Raw genomic sequence first — 20,409 nt, forward strand, 5'->3', positions numbered from 1 at the left:
TTCGGTGTCTTATTAGTAGCTTTGCTATTCTAAAGCCCCAGCTTCCACACCCACCCTTCTTATCAGTGCTGCGTCATTAAGTAGAAGAAACCGACCGCTAATTCGTTCAAGTAGATAATGCCAAGTAGATATTGCTGCCTCGTGACATCACCACAACCCGCCCGTCACGCCTCTTGTGACGTTGGTTTAAATGACAGCACTCGTCCTGCAGTCACATTTCAAAGAATCTCCCTTTCTCCTATGTCATCCAATTTGTAAACAGCGTAGGGCGGGGCTCGTGGGTCTGAGCCGTCTCGACGAATCGGCACGGGAGATTCCAAGTAGATGCCTATAGCGCCCGTCTTCAGCGAGAGCCAATCACAATGGATTACTTGCCCGACGCTCTCTCGTCCGTCGCGGAAAATAGTCACCACCCTTAAAGTTTGCACCAATGGCAAAATGGGGCTGAGAAAAATTGAACCAATGACATGACGAACATCAAGTAATTCCGGATGTGTGGCCAGACGCAGCCCCGGCTGAATTCGGAAGGGCTCTGAATTTACACCGTGTTTAAGAAGATGACGATGGATTAGCATGAAAGTCGTCACTGAGATCAGGAAGCTTGTCAATGAAACACAGTCATTCAGTCAAAGTGACCAAGGTAAGAGCGGAGTGCCGAGTGTTCGCCAGGACTCGATATGGCAATGTGTGTTGTGTATGCGTGTTGTAATCTTGCCGACACATTTCAAATTCAGCCCCGTTTGACAGACTCCGCTCAACAGAGACAGCACAGGCATTAATTACCGCTACACCGTTTACAGTGAATGGATACTCGGTGGCGTGTCCGGTCTGGGGCATTCCGCCCGTGGCACACGGGGACGTCTCCTTTCGGGTCTCTCACATGTCAGGGTCTTGTATTCCCCTGTTATTTTGATTTTCTTAATGTCTAAGGAATTTCAACTAGTAAACAGAAATCCTCTTTTTAAAGGGGCCGAATCTTTTCGATGCGAGCCCTGCCTTTAAGACACTTTTATATAAATCTTGTATTGAGTCGGTGTTTACTTGTGTTCTGTTGGCCTGCTCTGGAAATCGTAATGTCAGCCACAAAAATAGAATCAAATTGTAAAATGAAGAAGAAAAAAAAAACATAAGTTCTGAACAGTCAAAGTTTAACAAGCAAATATTATGTAAAGCAGAGACTGGACTCACCCACTACAGTACATTCTCTTTTTCAGTTGTTGCCCGCAAGTCACGGGTTCTGAAGCTAAAGAAGCAACCGATTCAAAACCTTCTTCATTCCAACTATTAATCTTCTAAATAAGTTCAACTTTAATGAACATCCACAGGCTTAAATCATAGGTTAAACAGTTAGCATTTGCATCAATCATCAGTCATGTCTTAATGTTGGTTTAATTTTTATGTGTAATATGTTTTATCTAAATTTCACCATAAGTGCTTACTGCTGTATTGTATTTATTTGTACTAAGTTTATTTTTGATGGCTGTGTTCCTCATTGATGTGTTTTTAATGTTACGTTGTGGTCTCTCTGTAAATCCTGATAACTCACCAAGTTTCCCTCTTGGGACAATTAAACTGAATTCACTCGATTACTTTGGCAGCCTTCCTTACGAGGTAACCCGCACATTAAGTCTTATTTCATTCACACTCGTTATTGAGTGGATGAAACAAACTCTTTGATTCTTTAGCTGTGCATTCATCTGTTCCACATCCCCAGCCCAGCTGGCAGTTCCAGACTGACTCCTGAGTGTGTGTGACTATTTGTGTGCCTGGCACCGTGCCCAGTACTGCCAGGAGCAGCTCTGCTGTGTGACACTCAGCTGGAATATTGGGGGTGTTAAAATCAGCACTTTAGGCAAGAATGTAAATGAATATCCAATTTGTTTCCAATAAGTAAAATATTTTTTTCCCTTTCCTGTTTTCATTTCCTATATTGTTTGAATAAAGTCCTGTAATTTATATCCATGTTCATTAAGATCAATTTACATATTTTTTCAATTATTTTTTCTTTACTTAATTGCACAAAACATCTTGTGTACTCATTTTTGTCTCCTTTTTTTCCTTCTAATTTCAGGCACTGCTCAAGACTAAAGCTCACCCCAAAAATGCCAGATGTGGTCCTGGGGAGGCTTCACAGACTCACTCGATGGCAGCCTTGATTTTCCGATGCAGCGGTGTCCTCAGCAGCTGGACACCATTTCTCAGCCTTCTTCTGGGCTCCCTTCTTGCTCTCCTCTTACCAATGGTGGGGGTGGAAGAGCAGTGCAGGTCAACGCTGCGTGGGTTGGCCCTGCTCAGATGCCAGCTTTGGGGCAACACCTTCCACTCCTCGCTCCACTCCACCAGCCTCAGTGTTCCTCACACGGATTTTGAGTTGCTGCCACTTAAGGCCAGGCGTAGCTCAGGTAAGCACAGGCGGTTGAACACTACAATGCTCACATGTCCTCAAACCCACTAAATCCAAGTAAGTGTACTGGTCCATGGTGGTGAAGTGTAAGTGGAGTCCAAAGACAAAACTCTCGGTTTAATACACCCTTGTCCTTACCTATGGTCCTGAGCTGTGGGTAATGACTTAAAGAATGAGGTAATCAGCACAAGAGGCAGACATGATGTTTCTTTACAGGGTGGCTGGGCTTATACTTGGTGATGGGGGGGAAGCTCATTGAGATGGAGAGGAGTCAGTTGAGGTGGTTTGGTCATGTCGTAATAATGCTGCTCCGGACATTTCCACTGGGCAGAGACCAGGACATGCTGGAAGGATGATCTGTCTTGGCTGGCTTGGGCCTTACCCTGGGAATTCCCAGGAAGAGCTGGAATCTGTAGCAGGGGACAGAGAAGTCTGGGCTGCCACCACCCTTACCAGAAAAAGCAGTCTCAGAAGATGAGAAGGTCTTATAGGATTGGACCCATATGGCACTGGGCGTACCCACTCCAGTGCATGTACACTGTTAAAGACACTTAAGTCTAGTTAAGAGTCATGGAGGGTTGGGACCTATCCCGGTACCACTAGAAACAAGGCAGAAGCCCACCTTGGGCAGGGTCTTAGCCAGTCCATAGCAAGCCCTAATCACACACGGAGTCAGTTCAGAGTAACCAAATAATCTAACATGTACATCTTTGGGTATGTGGGGGAGATCAAAGGAGACACAATGAGAATGCCCTGCTACGTAGCCCTGTCATGGTGGGGTCAAGTAGAATAGCAGCTGAACTTTTAGGAATATCCATACTATTATAGTAGCAGCACCTAACAAACTGATTGGCCATTGGAACGGGAAATCAGTGGTGGGCTTTGAGAACTAAATGCCTTTATTTGTTTCTCTTAGCCATGCATCTCATGTCAGATTGTCTCAGTGAAGTTTGGCTCGGTGGCCTTATCACACAGCACGGGTGGAGAGGAAGGGGGCACAGTGAATTTTCTTGGAATATCCAAGCAGTGAGGAGGTGTGACAAGTTACAGGAGCTAGAAGGTGGTGCCTGTAGGCCAAACTACTTTTAGTACATACTGTACAGGTCTTAGTGTTTTTTATTCTCCCTTTTCAGATGTTCAGTTAGAGGCCAGGGCAGCTGTCCATCAGGCTGTGGAAATGAAGCGGCATGGGAAACGAGAGAAGGCACACAAGCTCCTATTGCACGCCCTGAACATGGACCCCGACTCTGTGGATGCACTGACTGAGCTGGGTGCCATCCTCGAAGAGGAGAAAGATGTCATCCAGGCTGACCATTTGTACTCCAAGGCTTTGGCTATTTCGCCCTGCAACGAGAAGGCGCTCGTCAACCGTGACCGTACACAGCCACTCGTGGAAGAGATCGACCAGCGACACTTCAGCATCATCGACAGCAAAGTCCGGAAGCTGATGTCAATCCCCAAAGGCAATTCCGCCTTGAGGAGGGTAATGGAGGAGACATACTACCACCATATCTACCACACTGTGGCAATTGAAGGCAACACACTGACATTGTCTGAAATCCGGCACATAATAGAGACACGGTACGCTGTACCAGGGAAGAGCTTGCTGGAGCAGAATGAGGTCATAGGTGTGGATGCAGCCATGAAGTACATGAACACCACCCTTTTATCAAGGATTGGGTCTGTGAGCATTACGGACATCTTGGAGATTCATCGCCGTGTTCTTGGTTATGTGGATCCTGTGGAAGCTGGCAGTGTAAGGACCAACCAGGTGTTTGTGGGCCACCACATTCCTCCTCATCCACGGGACCTGAACCGCCATCTTGATGAGTTTGTGCAGTGGCTCAACTCTGACGAGGCTATGAACCTCCATCCAGTTGAATTTGCCGCTCTGGCCCATTATAAGCTTGTGTACATCCACCCTTTTGTGGACGGTAACGGACGCACCTCACGCCTGTTGATGAACCTGATCCTCATGCAGGCCGGTTATCCACCCATCACCATTAGAAAGGAGCAGCGAGCTGAATATTACAACACGCTTGACCTGGCCAATGAGGGCGATGTGCGGCCATTCATTCGTTTTATTGCCAAATGCACAGAGATGACCCTCGACACGTTACTCATTGCGACCACCGAGTATTCGGTGGGCTTACCAGATGCCAGCCACAAGCCTAGTTCCGAGTGCAAGCAGACTATTCCCATGAGATCTGACACAAGTGTTTAAAATAGCGGGAGCTCCAGTCAGCCTCTCTGTGCACTTTGAAGTGAGGTACTCTCATCCCCAGGGTGGGGGTTGTTGTAGTGGGTACAAAGTTGGCGAGGACGAGTATACGACAGCTCAGCCTGACCTGAATGTGAAAAAAAGAGGAGGCAGCACCTTCAGTTTTAAAGGTGAGCTCAGAGTTCTACCAATGGTGCAATATCTGGTGTACATTGTCTTGTTTAATTGAAGAAAAAAAAAATTTAGGACAACAACTTATCAACTGAAATTGTTAAACAAATTTAGTGAAACTTGAAGGCCTGCTGTTAGAGCTTTCAAAGTTTCAAAGGGACAAGCCCACTCGGAAAAATCAACTCCACCACTTGAAAAATAAAAAACATAATCAAAAGATACAAAGTAGCAAAAAGCAAAGGGCAGCTCACTGTCTTCATACTTTTCTTGTACACAGTTACGCCAACACCGAGGCCTGTGCTTGACCAGATTTTCATACACTTAAGTCCCCTTAAGGTCTTGCCTGAACATTTGTACTGCCCATTCTCGAGTTTATTTCTTTATACATCCCATAAAAACAGCAGTAGGCAGCTCAGAAAGACACTTCTGCTGCTTGTTCATAAACGTCACCCCATTACAATACAAAAAGGAGCTGCGGTGGGGCTTGTTATCCATGGGCAGCTTAATAATACTTTACTTTGCCACACAAATGACACCTTGCACAGTCCACGGTGCCAAGGGAGCTACGGGAGCACAGGGTGCCTTTGGTCGATTGAGAATGCCAGCTAAAATACACTAGTGGAGCAACTGTGCTGCCGTTAGACCCTCATGAGTGGAACTGCATCATGCAAGACATAACTTAGTATTATGGAATGCAGATTTTATTATATTATATATGCTTGATTGTGTATATATAATTAAGATTTGGTGGAATATATAAAAAATTTGTCAAATTTAAGGAGACCCCCCACTTCTGCTCCTGAGATGAGCACTCTGATTGGTCAATTAAGTAGCCTAATGTTCATATAAAATGTGCAGTGGATCCTCACAACTGTAAGGGACAGTTGAGCGTTTTAAAACATTGGGCAGCTGCTTACTGCAGCTTCCCACCTCTCACCCGGAGTACACAATTCATGGTTTTAGGGTAAAGTTTCTTTTCTTTTTTTCTTGCCAAAAAGTCCAAAATTAGATTTTTTTTTCTAGCATTTGCCCAGTGGGATTTCTTTCTGCTCTTTCAGTTTGGTTCTCCTCTTCCGTTGTAAAGATGGCAGTCAGTGGAAATCATTTTGGATTCTGTTTGGATGATGAAGTTTTGTTTTTCCGTTTTTTGACTTGAAGTGTCTCTCCCCCCAAACACCCCCTACCTCTAGCCCCCTTGTACCGCTGTTGATGAAGAGAACTTTTTCAGCTCTTCTTGTTAACCATTTGGAAACATCTTCCATTAGCTGCTTTGACTCTAAAATGCACTTTGTTGAGAAACTGTTCAATATTTTGTGAACCAACTAAATTAAAAGTACTTATTTATTTTCTCTAAATAAAACTATTTTGCTAGAAGCAGAATGAAGTGATGTGTGCGTTTCAGCTTGCCTGCCAGCATCTTTAAAGGTGAACCGCTTGTGTTAACTGAGAGTGTCTCCACGTGCCAAAGGCATCCATTCAAAATGGGAATTTAGCTTTGATCAGTTTTAAGATGTTAAACACAATTGAATAAAAGGGTCAAGAACTTGTTATAAACGAGCCCACAGGCCCAATGCAGAATCATTCATTTACAGAGCTGGACACAAACCGGACGCTGATGGCGGAGGGCATGGTGAGTAGGTGCTTTTAATTTAAGGGTATTATCAATTGTAATTATTTTATTTTTTTAATAAGAGTGCAATTTGTCTTAAAACAATAATCCACCCACAGGTTATACCTTTTTTATTATTTTATGTTACCCTACAGAGGTTGGAGTGGTAGCAAATATTTTTCATGACATGATTTTGTGGAGAAAGTCACAAGTGGCCAGTGCTGGACTGTGGCAAACTGTGTGAAAAATATCCCAGGGGGGAATAAAAGAAAAATCTGTCGTAACTCGTGTTACCTCATCCATATGTCAGATATCCACTTGTTTGGTCAAAATCAGTGCATCATTTGATAAAATGCAAAGATACCTCCTGAAAACCCTGCACTGAATGCCAACAGGAAAGATGCCATTCCCACAATGCTCTGCGTTTGAACCGAAGACAAGAACCTTAACCAGTGAATTAAGGGGGAGAGGCAGATTTTCAACTCAGACATGTTATTGTAGGTGTTGCATTTCAGGGCAGGGTTTTCAGGAGGTAAGTGTTAACTTATTAGCAAACGATGCACACATTTTGACCTGACAATGGGATCTCAGACGTGTGGATTATGGGACACAAGTTATGAAAGATTTTTTTTTTCCCTTCCATAGACAATTTTCACAATGTCTCCCACTGTCCAGCGCTGTTATGAACGTCCATTGCAGTTTCTCCATGAAAATGGTCACCACTGCAACTAACACGGCAAATAACAGCTATTTTTGGGTGGAGTACCCCTTTTACGGTGTGTGTTTCTGTTTAGACTATATAAATGTCTATCGATACAGACGGACAGACAGATGTGCAAATGTTAAGGGTTGCGTCCATCTTGAGATTACTTGGAAATCACTGGCGTGTGACCCTTGATCTTGCTTTTATTAAGAAGCTTATGACATGATATGCACTTGTGAAGCAAAAACTTTGGGTGGTGGTAACCTCTGAAGTTTCCAGGGTTTGTGTCTTTCTTACAGTAAACTGTTCAGAGAGGGTGAGAGATGGCAGGAAAAGAGCAGCAGTGACTTCTGTCTAGCATCAGATTCACTTCTGAGGCCACTCATGAGGAAGAATATTTTGAAATGGGCTTGTGCCCATTATGACCACCATAACAACAGTCTGCTCTTACAAAGGTTGCACCCTGCAGAATGGGTGATGTGGCAGGATCCTACAAGTGCCAGAGACCAGGGAAACAGGCTTAAGTGGCAAACATCGAGTTGGACTAAAACAATGGTGTGTCGTTGACTTACAAGACGTGGGTGTGGATTTTTAGGAATTGAGACATAATGCAAAAACATTGAGTAACTGTAACTGATTAAGAACGTTTAGAAAACCAACAGGTCAATATTTCTGCAGTTTTGTACAGAGGACAGCCAACATAAAGGGTTTCTGCAAGTTTTAATAACTGGTGATGAAAAGGCTCTGGAATCATTTAACTGTAGATTAAACAAAAAAAAATAAAATACACTGCCCCGAGAACATTTCTTTAAAAGAGTCGTGTAATTACAGCTTCCAGTACATCTCCTAATTGAGTGAACACAATAAAACAGAGCAACATGTGTATACAAAAAGAGTACAATTTCAACAACGTTTTACGAGACATCAGGAACAGACAAAGCATAGTAACTTTTTTTTTTCCATTTTCTATTAGAGGCCACTGCGGTGAGAAGAAAAAAAAAACTGCTAGCTTGTTTTTAAATTTGAGTCATTTAGAAACATACAAAAAAACCATATAAAATCTACTATCACATGTGATGTGAACATCAAACCGCTCTGTAAAACACAAACTCGTAAAACAATCAAAAAGAAATGGTATGGCTTAACTGTGAACCTCAGAAAAGACCACCTCTAACACAACGGCTTAATTCCAAAAGAAAAATGGCATCCATGCTAGGTTTGAACATACAAAAACCTAAATGGACCCTTGATGAGACTCCTACTGGTGCAATATTTAAGATTGTAAACCTGGAGCAGGGACACGAGATAAAAGAGTTCAAATAAAAGCCCCTCAATATGAGAGATCTCATGGTTGTCAGCAGCAGCCTACCCCCCAATAGGTGCCAAGTGCAAACACACCTGACCGCATAGAGGGGGCGCCGACAACCTCCTCGGTCATCACGTGGAGTTCAGACAAGCCCATCCTCAGAGCTGAAAACGGATCGCCGTTAGTGTTTATCTGGCGGACCTGAGCGCCAAGCGGCTCTTCACGTCATACGGACAGTGGAATGGACAAACCCAAGAGCGCTGGAGAATGGAAAGAGATTTCTTTATGCAGCACAGCAGTGTTGAAACATTTTATGCTTTCAAACATTTTTCAATGTATGAGGCTTAACTATAGTGCATATCTGAGGAAAAGAATAACTGACCTCACACATCGTATGATGGCCAAGGTTCAGATAAGGACAGGAAGAAAGCACAACATTCAATGCAATACTGGAAAAGTCCTATGGCTATGGCGACAAAGCACCTCATGGGTCCAGCGTCTGTAGAGTTCTACTAAGAAAGAAGACGTGATCAGCTGGCCTAGTGGAAGTTAACCACTGCCACTATGGGGCACAAAAGAGCCTTGAGCGCCATATGGCAGCGCCCACTCCCTAGCTCTCATAATGTATATACAGTGTGTGATCTTGGCAATGGGAGCTAGAAGACAACATCCAAACACAGCGTTTGTGGCCATGCAGGAGCAAGAACTTGTGAGACAGGTGGACGCATATATCGAGTGTGTATACATACATTATTATATATTCATTTCTTATACACACGCTATTCCTAACTTTGAACCTGGTAAAACTAAAATGAGGGTAAAGCCTGAATGACCCAAACCTCTCCCACATCCAGGTGGGTTGACTCTACTCACCCTGACCCTCCCCCATTTAACAGAATTGCTTCATTTTCATTCAGACATTTCTGAAAGTGACAAATGTTTAAAAACCTCCGATAAGAATATTTGAACAACCGAAATGTCCAGAACTCCTACCAATGAAATAGTTAACAAACCAATGCCCCCGACCAACGACATAAAAAAAATCAGCCATCCCACATCCCAGATGTTTGCCCCTTCTCTCTGTGCCCACCCACTCGACCATTAAGGCTCACTTTATACAGCTGGCTATAGGAATTGAAACATATTTACAGAGCATACAATTTTTCTTTTTAAGGACACAAAATGGCTTCCATTAAAGGCAGATTTCTTCCTCCTCCTTGTTCCAGTCAGCATAAGCACCACCCCCAACCCCATAATAACAAACCCCCTTCCCAAGCCCCCCCCCAAATGCTACTTTTTCAATAACATTCTGGAAAAGTCTGCATTGGACATTGGCTTGAGTGCTGGAGCTTCCAGCGGCTCCAGCCCACTCTTTTCCAGTTGTCCCTGCACAGTGCCATTCTCTGCCTTGGTTTCCAGAACACTCTGCCGATGCAGCGACCACGGGAGCAGAGACAGCTGTGTGCGGCCTTTTCCTCTTCTGTTAAGGAGAAAACAAACGGATAACATTGGATGAGAACCTCTGGAGTAGCAGTAGGATGTTGTACTGTGTTAGCCATTATGGATGAAATAAGAAGTCAAGCAAAATTACACCTTTTATTGGCAAACTAGTTTAGTTAACCAATAAAAGGTGTCATTTTGCTTGATTTGTCATTTCACTCTGGGGTAGCGAGTATTGTTTTATGGGTGGGGGGGGGGTATGTGAATTTAAATTAGTTTAGCACAAAGCTGCAACATAACAAAACATGAAGAAAGTGATGGGGTCTGAATACTTTCTGAAGACACGGTAGCAGGGAAATCAGCAGACCTCACTGAGGAAAAACACTGCAGGTGAGGGGCAGCCAGAAACTCCCAAGATCCCTCTGTTCAGGATGAGCTCAATGTAACTGCAGTGAGCTGTGGAAATCTCATGGCACCTCCAAAGACCTATCAGAATAAAGTAAAACAGAATGGGGCCTCTTGTCCACCATTGAAGGGTGGATTGGTGCATTTGATTAACAAATGCTGGAAAACCATAAAGGCAGCAGAAGGAGTAGAGAATATTAATAGCCTGGGTATGGGTAAGCACTTCTAAACTGTAATAATTGTCACTTCAGATATGAGGCCCTCCACGCACTGGACTAATAATGAGACAGGCTTTCAGAACACTAAAAAAAACACTGGTGGTCTTATCAGGTCACAGCCAATCAAGAGTTTCTCCTGGGAGTCTTCTGCAAGGGGAGGTTAATCAGGCTGCATAGCATGGTGGCAGAAAGGTTATCATCTCTACCTCTTAAGTTTGAGAATCCTACGTTTAGCTGCTAGGTTGGCGATGTCCCTTTGGAGTTTACACTTCTCTACACATCTTTCACAAATACATGCAAGTTAAATCGACTGAAAATTGTAAAAGGAGTGCAGCCAAGTTTGCCTCTATGAACATAAGTGGGTTAAAATGATTTTTCTTACTTCCCATTACTTTGAACAAGTTCAGTGCTGGAAAGTGAAATGGCCAAATCAACCCTCATTTTCAGTAGGCACATCACATCTTTTTTTTCTTTTTATTCATAAAAATGGCAGTGAAACACCAGTTGGTAAGTTGTCGTGTGCATCACCATTGTGCAGGTAACATGAAAGTCACACTATCACAAGTGCAGCACTTTCAGTAACGTCACAACAGCTCAAGCTGAATGCTGCACAGAACCGAATCGAGTGAATCAGAGCTAACCAACAAGATGGCGTAGGTGCTGACCCATCCCTTACACCTTTGCGGTCAAGGCACATCCCTGCTGCTGGCATCAGCATGAAGAGCATTCATTATAACCATGCCAGTCTTTTGCAGTTCATCACCTCTTGCACCTTGCCGGTTTGAGGTTCCCGTTTGTTCTTTAATTACATCCTCCTCACACATCATAAGGTGCCTACGCTGTCAACAGGGACCATTTGAAATTCCTTCACACCCAAATATACTTACGCGCCATAAACTTGTCGAGGAATCAGAGATCCTTGGGGTTTGCTGGTGTCTGGCTGTTCAGGCAGGTTCCTCCGTGGTGGATTACTGATTGCCACTTTAAGGGTGTGATCCTGAAACACCATGCCGTCCATTTTCAGAACTGCACCCGAAGCCTGAGAATCGTTTTCAAACTCCACGTACGCCAGGCCCTGCATTGGACAGATAGCAATTCTTTTTTTTTGTTTGTTTGTTTGTTTTTGGTTTCAAGTCAAAATAAACTCGGATTACCAAAATGAACAAACAAGTAGGAACATCCATGAAAACAGTGAGACATTTTACCACAACAAAACCAGCACCAATCTCCAGATTCTTGGCTAAAATTACAAACCATCTTCTTATATAATACGCTACCATGGCTCTCCATTTGTCTGTCCAGGAATTTAAATCACCTGTAGCTCGTAAACAGTTTGACCTGTTGACCTGAAATTTGGTAAACATATACTACGTGACGTCTACTATCCCCTTTCTAGATGATGATTGACTGCCCAGGTTATTCCTCATTATTTTATTGTAGAATCAATACAAGCAGGGCAGCCGTGTGGTGCATGCATACTAGCGGCGTTCGTTATCTCTACCACCTTTGCTGTCACTTCCTCTACCTCTTCATATCTTAAATCATTCTCGAGGCAGATTGGACTTTAGTGAAAAATTAAGGAAAACATACTAAATAATTGCAACGCAAACACTGACTTAAATCAGTTTTAATGCGAAAAGATGCCGTGGAAAGAACAGAAGAAGCGGGCAGCTAGGGTGAAGGAAAGAAGAAGAGCTGCTCAGGAAGCAGCAAGCGCATCAACCTCTGAGCAAACAAATGCTAAATGTACAGAGAAAGAGGGTGAGAACTAGGAATGCTCAAGTCAAGTGGATTCCCTGCACGTTATCGTGGAGTACGCCATTACTGGTTTTCAATAATCAGACTACGCTGGTTCTATTTCAGTCACTTGACATAAAAAAAAAAAAAAGAGATTCATTCAGCTTTTGTTTTGTGCACCTTTCAAAAGGATCCAAAGATGGTGGCTGGTAGAACAATACCAACAAATTATTATAGTATTAATCATGCACATCACCTTGTGCCTCTGCCTGCCCTGAAGGAGTATGTGAACTCATCAAAGGCCCCACTGAAGAACTGTAACACAGCTGTACTTATCCAATGGGCTTCTTTCAGTGGTTTACATTGCATCCGGAAAGTATTCACAGCACATCACTTTTTCCACATTTTGTTATGTTACAGCCTTATTCCAAAATGGATTAAATTCATTTTTTTTCCTCAGAATTCTACACACAACACCCCATAATGACAACGTAAAAAAAAAAAAGTTTGAGATTTTTGCAAATTTATTAAAAATAAAAAAAAATGTACAGAAGTATTCACAGCCTTTGCCATGAAGCTCAAAATTGAGCTCAGCTGCATCCTGTTTCCCCTGATCATCCTTGAGATGTTAATTCGAGTCCACTTAATTGGAGTCCACCTGTGGTAAATTCAGTTGACTGGACATGATTTGGAAAGGCACACACCTGTCTATATAAGGTCCCACAGTTGACAGTTCATGTCAGAGCACAAACCAAGCATGAAGTCAAAGGAATTGTCTGTAGACCTCCAAGACAGGATTGTCTCGAGGCACAAATCTGGGGAAGGTTACAGAAACATTTCTGCTGCTTTGAAGGTCCCAATGAGCACAGTGGCCTCCATCATCCGTAAGTGGAAGAAGTTCGAAACCACCAAGACTCTTCCTAGAGCTGGCCGGCCATCTAAAGTGAGTGATCAGGGGAGAAGGGCCTTAGTCAGGGAGGTGACCAAAAACCCGATGGTCACTCTGTCAGAGCTCCAGAGGTCCTCTGTGGAGAGAGGAGAACCTTCCAGAAGGACAACCATCTCTGCAGCAATCCACCAATCAGGCCTGTATGGTAGAGTGGCCAGATGGAAGCCACTCCTTAGTAAAAGGCACATGGCAGCCCACCTGGAGTTTGCCAAAAGGCACCTGAAGGACTCTCAGACCATGAGAAAGAAAATTCTCTGGTCTGATGAGACAAAGATTGAACTCTTTGGTGTGAATGCCAGGTGTCACGTTTGGAGGAAACCAGGCACCGCTCATCACCAGGCCAATACCATCCCTACAGTGAAGCAGGTGGTGTCAGCATCATGCTGTGGGGATGTTTTTCAGCGGCAGGGACTGGGAGACTACTCAGGATAAAGGGAAAGATGACTGCAGCAATGTACAGAGACATCCTGGATGAAAACCTGCTCCAGAGCGCTCTTGACCTCAGACTGGGGCGACGGTTCATCTTTCAGCAGGACAACGACACTAAGCACACAGCCAAGATATCAAAGGAGTGGCTTCAGGACAACTCTGTGAATGTCCTTGAGTGGCCCAGCCAGAGCCCAGACTTGAGTCCGATTGAACATCTCTGGAGAGATCTTAAAATGGCTGTGCACCAATGCTTCCCATCCAACCTGATGGAGCTTGAGAGGTGCTGCAAAGAGGAACTGACCAAGGATAAGTGTGCCAAGCTTGTGGCATCATATTCAAAAAGACTTGAGGCTGTAATTGCTGCCAAAGGTGCATCGACAAAGTATTGAGCAAAGGCTGTGAATACTTATGTACATGGGATTTCTCAGTTTTTTTTATTTTTAATAAATTTGCAAAAACCTCAAGTAAACTTTTTTCACGTTGTCATTATGGGGTGTTGTGTGTAGAATTCTGAGGAAAAAAATGAATTTAATCCATTTTGTAATAAGGCTGTAACATAACAAAATGTGGAAAAAGTGATGCGCTGTGAATACATTTTGGATGCACAGTATATATGGGAGTGAAAGTCATTAAAGATGAAACTAAATGTAGCCTGCTTTTTTGCACCATATTTCCTTGTCTTAGTATCTCAATTTTTGCTACTGGGGAGGGATATATTGGCTTTAGCATGGCTGTAATTGTAAAATAACGCATTCCCATGCTGCATACGCCCTTGCTGGATACAGCATATAACAAAGCCACATGTGTCGTTCACCGCATTGTGCCATTTGAATTCACTCTTCAGTGATGTCACATTTCAGTTGCTGAGGCAGAAGGCACAAATTCCTAAAAATGTACAGCAATTGTGCAGAGAAGAGCAGCCTGGAACTAAAGGGCAACCACTGCTCCTATAAATTACACCTCTTTAATCTCAAGCAGAGACTGCTGCATAAAAAAAAAAAAAAAACTAATCCTGGTCCTCAAGATTGAATTCAGCTGGATCAACTGGACATTCATTTGAATACTAAATCATCACTGGAAGGGCACTTAAAACAGAACTTTACACAAAGAATCATGGGAAACTTGGACAAATAGCCCAGCTGTGTACATGAAGCGAAACGTTACACAGCTTATGAATAAAAGGGATGAGAAATGTTGGGAAAACTAAATGAGCCTGATAGACTGGACCAGTGTTTCTTATAAACTTTTTCTTCTTGCCTTTCTTAGTATCTTCGACACCCAGTCATTGTCGACCATCCTTGGAGAATTGCCATCACCAGTCATAGAGGAGCAATGTCATCAACTTTAACTACCTATGGCACTTCACAAACCATTTGTGAACTTTTCCAGTTGAATACAATAGGTAGTCAAGACCGTGACTCAAAAGGAGCCAACCCCATAATTTAAAAACTATGGGCTTGAGAGTCCAAGTTTACATTTTAACATATCAAAAATACAACCCTGTAGGGCACTTCAGTAGTATATCCACTTTAGTCGGCCATAATTTAAAAACAGCTTAAATACCAATTTTGGTGTCCATACAATCCCAGAGACACTACGTACCTTGGGCTTGCCGGACCTGTTAGTGACCAGTCGGATGTCTTTGATGATGCCATGTTCCTTGCACATCTCCTCGAGCTGCTCTTTAGTGCATGAAAACGGCAAGCCGGAAATGAAGATTTTATGCTTCTCCATGGAAGTGCTGTATTTAAATACCTGCAGAGATCAGAGGAGCACGCTCAGGAATGGAGTTACATCCAAGGTCTCTAGTAAAAAAAATGGTTTGCATCACACATTTCCTATTTCACAGCGAGATTTACTTCTACATTTACTATGTGTGTAAGTGGTTTAAATGCTCAAAACATTAAGTTTGCAAATTGTTGATGTTTGATATGGGGGAGGAATGACATGTAAACCAAGTTTAAGAATGAGTTAAACCGCTTTGATTTTTCTTTGAGGTTTCTAAGAGAAGGCAGCATGGCCCTAATCAAGATAAGTGTTGTAACAGTCACAGGGCGATCAGTGATCTTAATGCCTGAAACACGTTCCCTGAAACCATCAACACATTTAGTGTATTTAGTGTAACAGCATTAAATGGTTTGTTTTGAAGAACTCTTTCCTATAAGACATGTCTTGATGAGAATAGTTTACTCTCAATTAATTCTGGTCTGACTGCTCTGCCATTCTCCCAAAGTCCCTGTCAGAAACACCTCTTTAAATAGGACAACTATTGGTGGAATCTGACTGTACACATTTAGAAATACTCGGGTCAAATCATGAAGTGGAACCCTTCGATATTTCTCTCTCCATTCCGGTGGAACGTGTAGCTAAAGATCTCCATCAGAAAGTGGCAGACTAGACTTATACCTGGGGGCCCAGGGTAATTAACAAGTCAGAGGTAATGTGGCTGCACGAGTCAAATCAAGCATGTCTATTACATAACACATCTGAATAAAAACAGGCCTGACAACTTTTGTTAGGTTTTTATATTAAAAAAAAAAAAAAAAAAACTCTTAATGAAAATGCCTAAAACATATCAGTATGTTGCCTAGCCTCTCACATTACCTTGAAGTCTGGGTTCTTGCTCTTATCTACAGAAGGAGAAACAAACATGGGCCGCCCTTCAATCTCCTTGCGGTCAAGCTTTAGTGCCTCCGCTGCAGAGTTCTGGTTCTCAAACTGCACATAGCAGTATCCGCGGAACATCCCTCTCTTGTAGATAGGTCGGATCTGCTCCACGGGACCGCAGCCTTCGAAAATCTCCTTCAGCTTCTCTTCTAGATTCTCCAAGCTGAAGGACAGGTTGCTGACAAAGACTGTCACGTTGTCCTTGCGGCTGTCATGGACCACTTGTTGAACCTGCTTGGCAGCCGCAGCCACAGCTCTCGATTTCTGGGCAGCTGGAGTCTCTGACTTACGCCCATGCAACCCGACCTCAGTTTCCATGGCTGCATCTTCTGCTCCTTCCATGGCGCTGGGATCTTTCTCACCTTTGTGCTTCTTTCTGGGTTGTTCTGAAAAAGATATTCATGTTTAACTGTAACTTCCGTAGTCATAAAATGCCTGTGAACAGTATGCCAATGAAAAAGAGACAATGTAGCGTATGAAATTCTTTATGTCATATTAAGTTACTCTTATTGCTGTCAGACTTTAAAAAAATAATAGATGTCATGTCATTTTCTAACTTGCTGAATCCTGACCAGGGTCACAGGGGGACTGGGTCCTACCCCAGCTAGTATGGGGCGCCAGTCCATCGCATGGCAAACATCCTGACCAGGGTCACAGGGGGACTGGGTCCTACCCCAGCTAGTATGGGGCGCCAGTCCATCGCATGGCAAACACACGCACTATGGCAAATTTAGGGTCACCAATTTATCTAACCTGGACTGTAGAAGGAAATACATGCAAACACAGGGAGAACATGGGAGGTGAACTCTTGTCTTCTTACTAGCACTGCACCATTATGCTGCCAAAATAATAAATGTTCAAAACAGAAAGAGTCCTTTGGCATTATTTGGGAACATCTATTTCCACTTGAAAGCCAAGGGACCAAACACATACCCCTCTGAACCTTCACTACAGAAGATAATTGGGCCATTCAGTCTGTTGATTAAAAAGTCAGAGCTTTGTTTAGAAGTTGCGATTTATAATAACAAACCTTTTAATACAACTAAAAAAAAAATGACGATACTAGTCTCTCATTGGCCAAAGACCTGCAAGCACGGGACTGTTCTAAAGGGCTAATGTGATCCAAACTTAAACATCCGCTCACAGTAGTGATCATTAATGCAGGAGGCAATGGCAACACTAAAAACAGATGAGGGTCAGTGCACTGCACACGGGGACCCTGTTCATATCAGAAATTCAGCATTAGTTGTTCCCCTGTGTCTTCTTTAAGAAATGTCACGTAACGTGTCTGGCAGCAGAGCAGAGTTTAACCAGTACGGTAGCTAGTGATAGTCGCGTTATGGTAATATACAGAGTACAGTTAATTTTGGACTTGGCGTGTCTGACATGTCACCATGATGAACAAGAATGGATTAAAATAATGAAATTCATGTTATTTAATAGAGAACTCAGAATAGCATCTAGAGTGCTGTTTTGAAAAGGTTCTTCAGCTATGCATTTCAACTAAATACAGCTCCTGAAATTACCTTGAAATGTTACACCAGAGTGCACATCTGTTTCTACCCCCCATTCATCTTCTTCCTCCTCCTCTTCCTCAGCTTTGTGTTTTTCGCCAGCCCGGCCGCTCTTCTGAGCCTTCTTCTGGGCTTTCTTGTCAGCCTTAGCCTTCCTCCTTTGTTCAGCTTTTTCTTCTTCTTGTTTCGCAAACTGTGCTTCCTTCTCGGCCACCTGGGAAGGAGAATAAAATGTCATCCCTACAGTGGGACAACAACCACCTGCTCCCACAAGCCCAAGTCATACGAGTCATCCCTGCCTTGACAACAGGATCCTGTTCTGCAGATTCCCACACTCAAGCACCATCCACACACACAAAACCACCAAGTGACCAAGTAAATAAAAACTTCAGTCACCTTTGCTCTTTGTTCATTAACTCTGTTGAGCTTGACCTCCATTTTCTGTATGGCTGTATCCCAGTCTTCCAGAGTACCTAACACAAAGGGAATGCTGTTATCATAAAGGCTAGCACAATATAAACCATTCAAGGTCTCAGTTCTGAAAATTTAAAATTGTGAACAAGGAACACTACGTGTGATTTAACAGATTGGGACAGTGAGGCTTTTTTGTAATTCACTGAACCTTTGAGGTCCAACCTTGCAAAATGTCAGGAGGCTCAGCTCCTACACAATTACGTAAACTCTGCTTTACAACAAGATGAGACTGCCATAAACAACTTGCTCAATTCTTGTGCCACTGCCATGCATCCCAAACACAGGATGACTTCTGTTAGATGCATCAGCAGCTTTTGGCTCCTGTATTGTTTACATAAGATGCCACATTACTTGATAGGATGATTGTCACATCTACAGTGAAATTCTATTTATGTAGACTAAGAGCAACTAAAAAGTTAAATTAGAAAAAAAAGGCACAAATTCAGTTCCCCTGTCTATAAAGAGTCCATGAAAATGCCATGAACAGCACTTTAGAATATTTGCAATGAGGTAAATAGTAATAAATGAAAAAAAGTTTTCAATGGTTGTCTTATAAAAATAGTACCAAACTACAAATAAAGCTACTCTGCAATAAAATCATTAAGTTGCTCTCAGAATTCTGAGAAGCTGGCAATTCAGCACATTTTCTGATGCTGCCCAAGTGCCCTTCTTTCCATGCTGCTTATGTGCCAAATGAAGAACAATTAAGCCTGGCAATTCATTGCTTTGATTTATAATAATTTGATTTTCTTCCCCAGTGATGTCTTGTGTACAGAACACATTAAAATTCATAAGCACGGTGTGTCTGTTTGTGAATTACAAATGAAGTGTGATTGCAGTGATCTTGCATGGTACGGAGTTTTCAGACCCACTTCTGGCCGCTCTTGCCACAGTTTCATCAACAGGATACTCTTGTAGAGCTTTTCATCTTCCCAGCATTACTTATATGTCCCACTGTATACTGAATATACTGTGTACAGTATACTGTGTACAGTAAAAGTTAAAAAAACTGATTAAAAATGTTCTTGCTTGTTCCAGCCCACTGTGTATCTACTTTAGTGGTGTCCAATAATATTTGGGAGGAAGGGGAACAAATCAGAACTTTTTTACTAGCATCACCACATCGAGATGTCGCATCATCATTATCACAGTCAAAATTTAAAATACGAAAATCAAGAAATGTACATCTTACCTTCTACTCTCTCAAAAGCCAACAAGACCTCGCAAACATGCTCTGGGTAATCGGAGGTAAATTGCACAGCTCGATGCAACGCCTTCCGGCAGTGCTGCACGTCACCGTGAGACCTGAGGCAAAGAGGAATTCATCAGTGTCCCCCAACCTCAAGACCCTCAGAGTTTCATGTTAGCCTTTGAGATCAATGCTGTATTTGCGCCTACATATTTAGAAAGAATTTTGAACATGTACTCAATAAAGGCCACTTTAATACGTTTAGACCATCTGTTGAGGACAAGAATTATAATAAACAGTGTAAGCAACAAGGATTTGACTGAAATGAAAACACAATCCTGGACATGATGGGTAACATGTGTAATTAACACTCGGCCCTCGATGATCTGAAGTTATGGAGGGCACAGGCAACCCAAATGCATAGGAAAACAAGTCAACATCTGGTACAAAAAGAACTAAACCAATATTAAGTATGATTTTAAAGTAGATTAATATACGTATCATTCATTAGTTTAGGAACACATTGAGAAGAATTTGCTGTGCTTGGCGAGCCCACCTCACCAAGCTATGCGTGCTGCTAAAGCCCATGTCACATTGGATGACTTTTCTGGTGATGCTCAGTCATGGCTTTCATTTACATAACCTTAGCCAGTCAGTTGCAATGCTCCCGTGAAGCCCATCGTCTAATGTGACATAACCAATAACCGAGACCACCTAGTCTGCCACTGGCTACGATGAAATCAAACAGGTTCAAGTTTCTTTTTGGACTGAAGGGGTGAGCTATTTACTTCCACAACGTGAGGACCAATAAGCATTCAACTGGAAGTACAATGTATAGGCGGAATAAGGAAACAAACGTGTTTTGTACTTCACAAGCAAAAAAGAAGCTCGTCTATCTGATGTCTCGTGTTTTATGTACTTAAATCAGAACAAAAAAATAAATGGCCAGAGATTGCTGCTGAACTTGCTACAG

The 20,409-nt window shown here is 42.7% G+C and overlaps 2 protein-coding genes across 2 annotated transcripts in view; one reads left to right on the forward strand and one right to left on the reverse strand.

Annotated features, from left to right (window-relative positions):
• The first annotated feature begins 444 nt into the window (after window positions 1–444).
• ficd (FIC domain protein adenylyltransferase) lies at window positions 445–6,170 on the forward strand. Its single transcript, XM_028825338.2, has 3 exons — window positions 445–640; window positions 2,072–2,402; window positions 3,538–6,170. Exons 1-3 carry the CDS (start codon window positions 608–610, stop codon window positions 4,626–4,628), a joined length of 1,455 nt encoding a protein of 484 aa, XP_028681171.1. The 5' UTR covers window positions 445–607; the 3' UTR covers window positions 4,629–6,170.
• A 1,741-nt stretch (window positions 6,171–7,911) lies between these two features.
• sart3 (spliceosome associated factor 3, U4/U6 recycling protein) overlaps window positions 7,912–20,409 on the reverse strand; it is a 31,306-nt gene continuing 18,808 nt past the window's right edge. The window contains exons 13-19 of the mRNA XM_028825337.2: window positions 19,440–19,552; window positions 18,170–18,246; window positions 17,786–17,987; window positions 16,197–16,645; window positions 15,195–15,347; window positions 11,365–11,552; window positions 7,912–9,894 (exon numbers count right to left, since the gene is read on the reverse strand). Coding sequence (XP_028681170.2) covers window positions 9,705–9,894; window positions 11,365–11,552; window positions 15,195–15,347; window positions 16,197–16,645; window positions 17,786–17,987; window positions 18,170–18,246; window positions 19,440–19,552 — 1,372 coding nt within the window. The 3' untranslated portion in view covers window positions 7,912–9,704. The remainder of the gene's footprint in view (window positions 9,895–11,364; window positions 11,553–15,194; window positions 15,348–16,196; window positions 16,646–17,785; window positions 17,988–18,169; window positions 18,247–19,439; window positions 19,553–20,409) is intronic.

Source organism: Erpetoichthys calabaricus, chromosome 18, assembly GCF_900747795.2.
Source record: "Erpetoichthys calabaricus chromosome 18, fErpCal1.3, whole genome shotgun sequence".
NCBI lineage: Eukaryota > Metazoa > Chordata > Cladistia > Polypteriformes > Polypteridae > Erpetoichthys > Erpetoichthys calabaricus.

Coding starts and splice junctions, on each gene's coding strand:
- ficd (XM_028825338.2), top strand. CDS start 608: ATGAAACACAGTCATTCAGTCAAAGTGACCAAG. Junction 641..2,071: donor ATTCAGTCAAAGTGACCAAG/GTAAGAGCGGAG, acceptor TTCTAATTTCAG/GCACTGCTCAAGACTAAAGC. Junction 2,403..3,537: donor TAAGGCCAGGCGTAGCTCAG/GTAAGCACAGGC, acceptor CTCCCTTTTCAG/ATGTTCAGTTAGAGGCCAGG.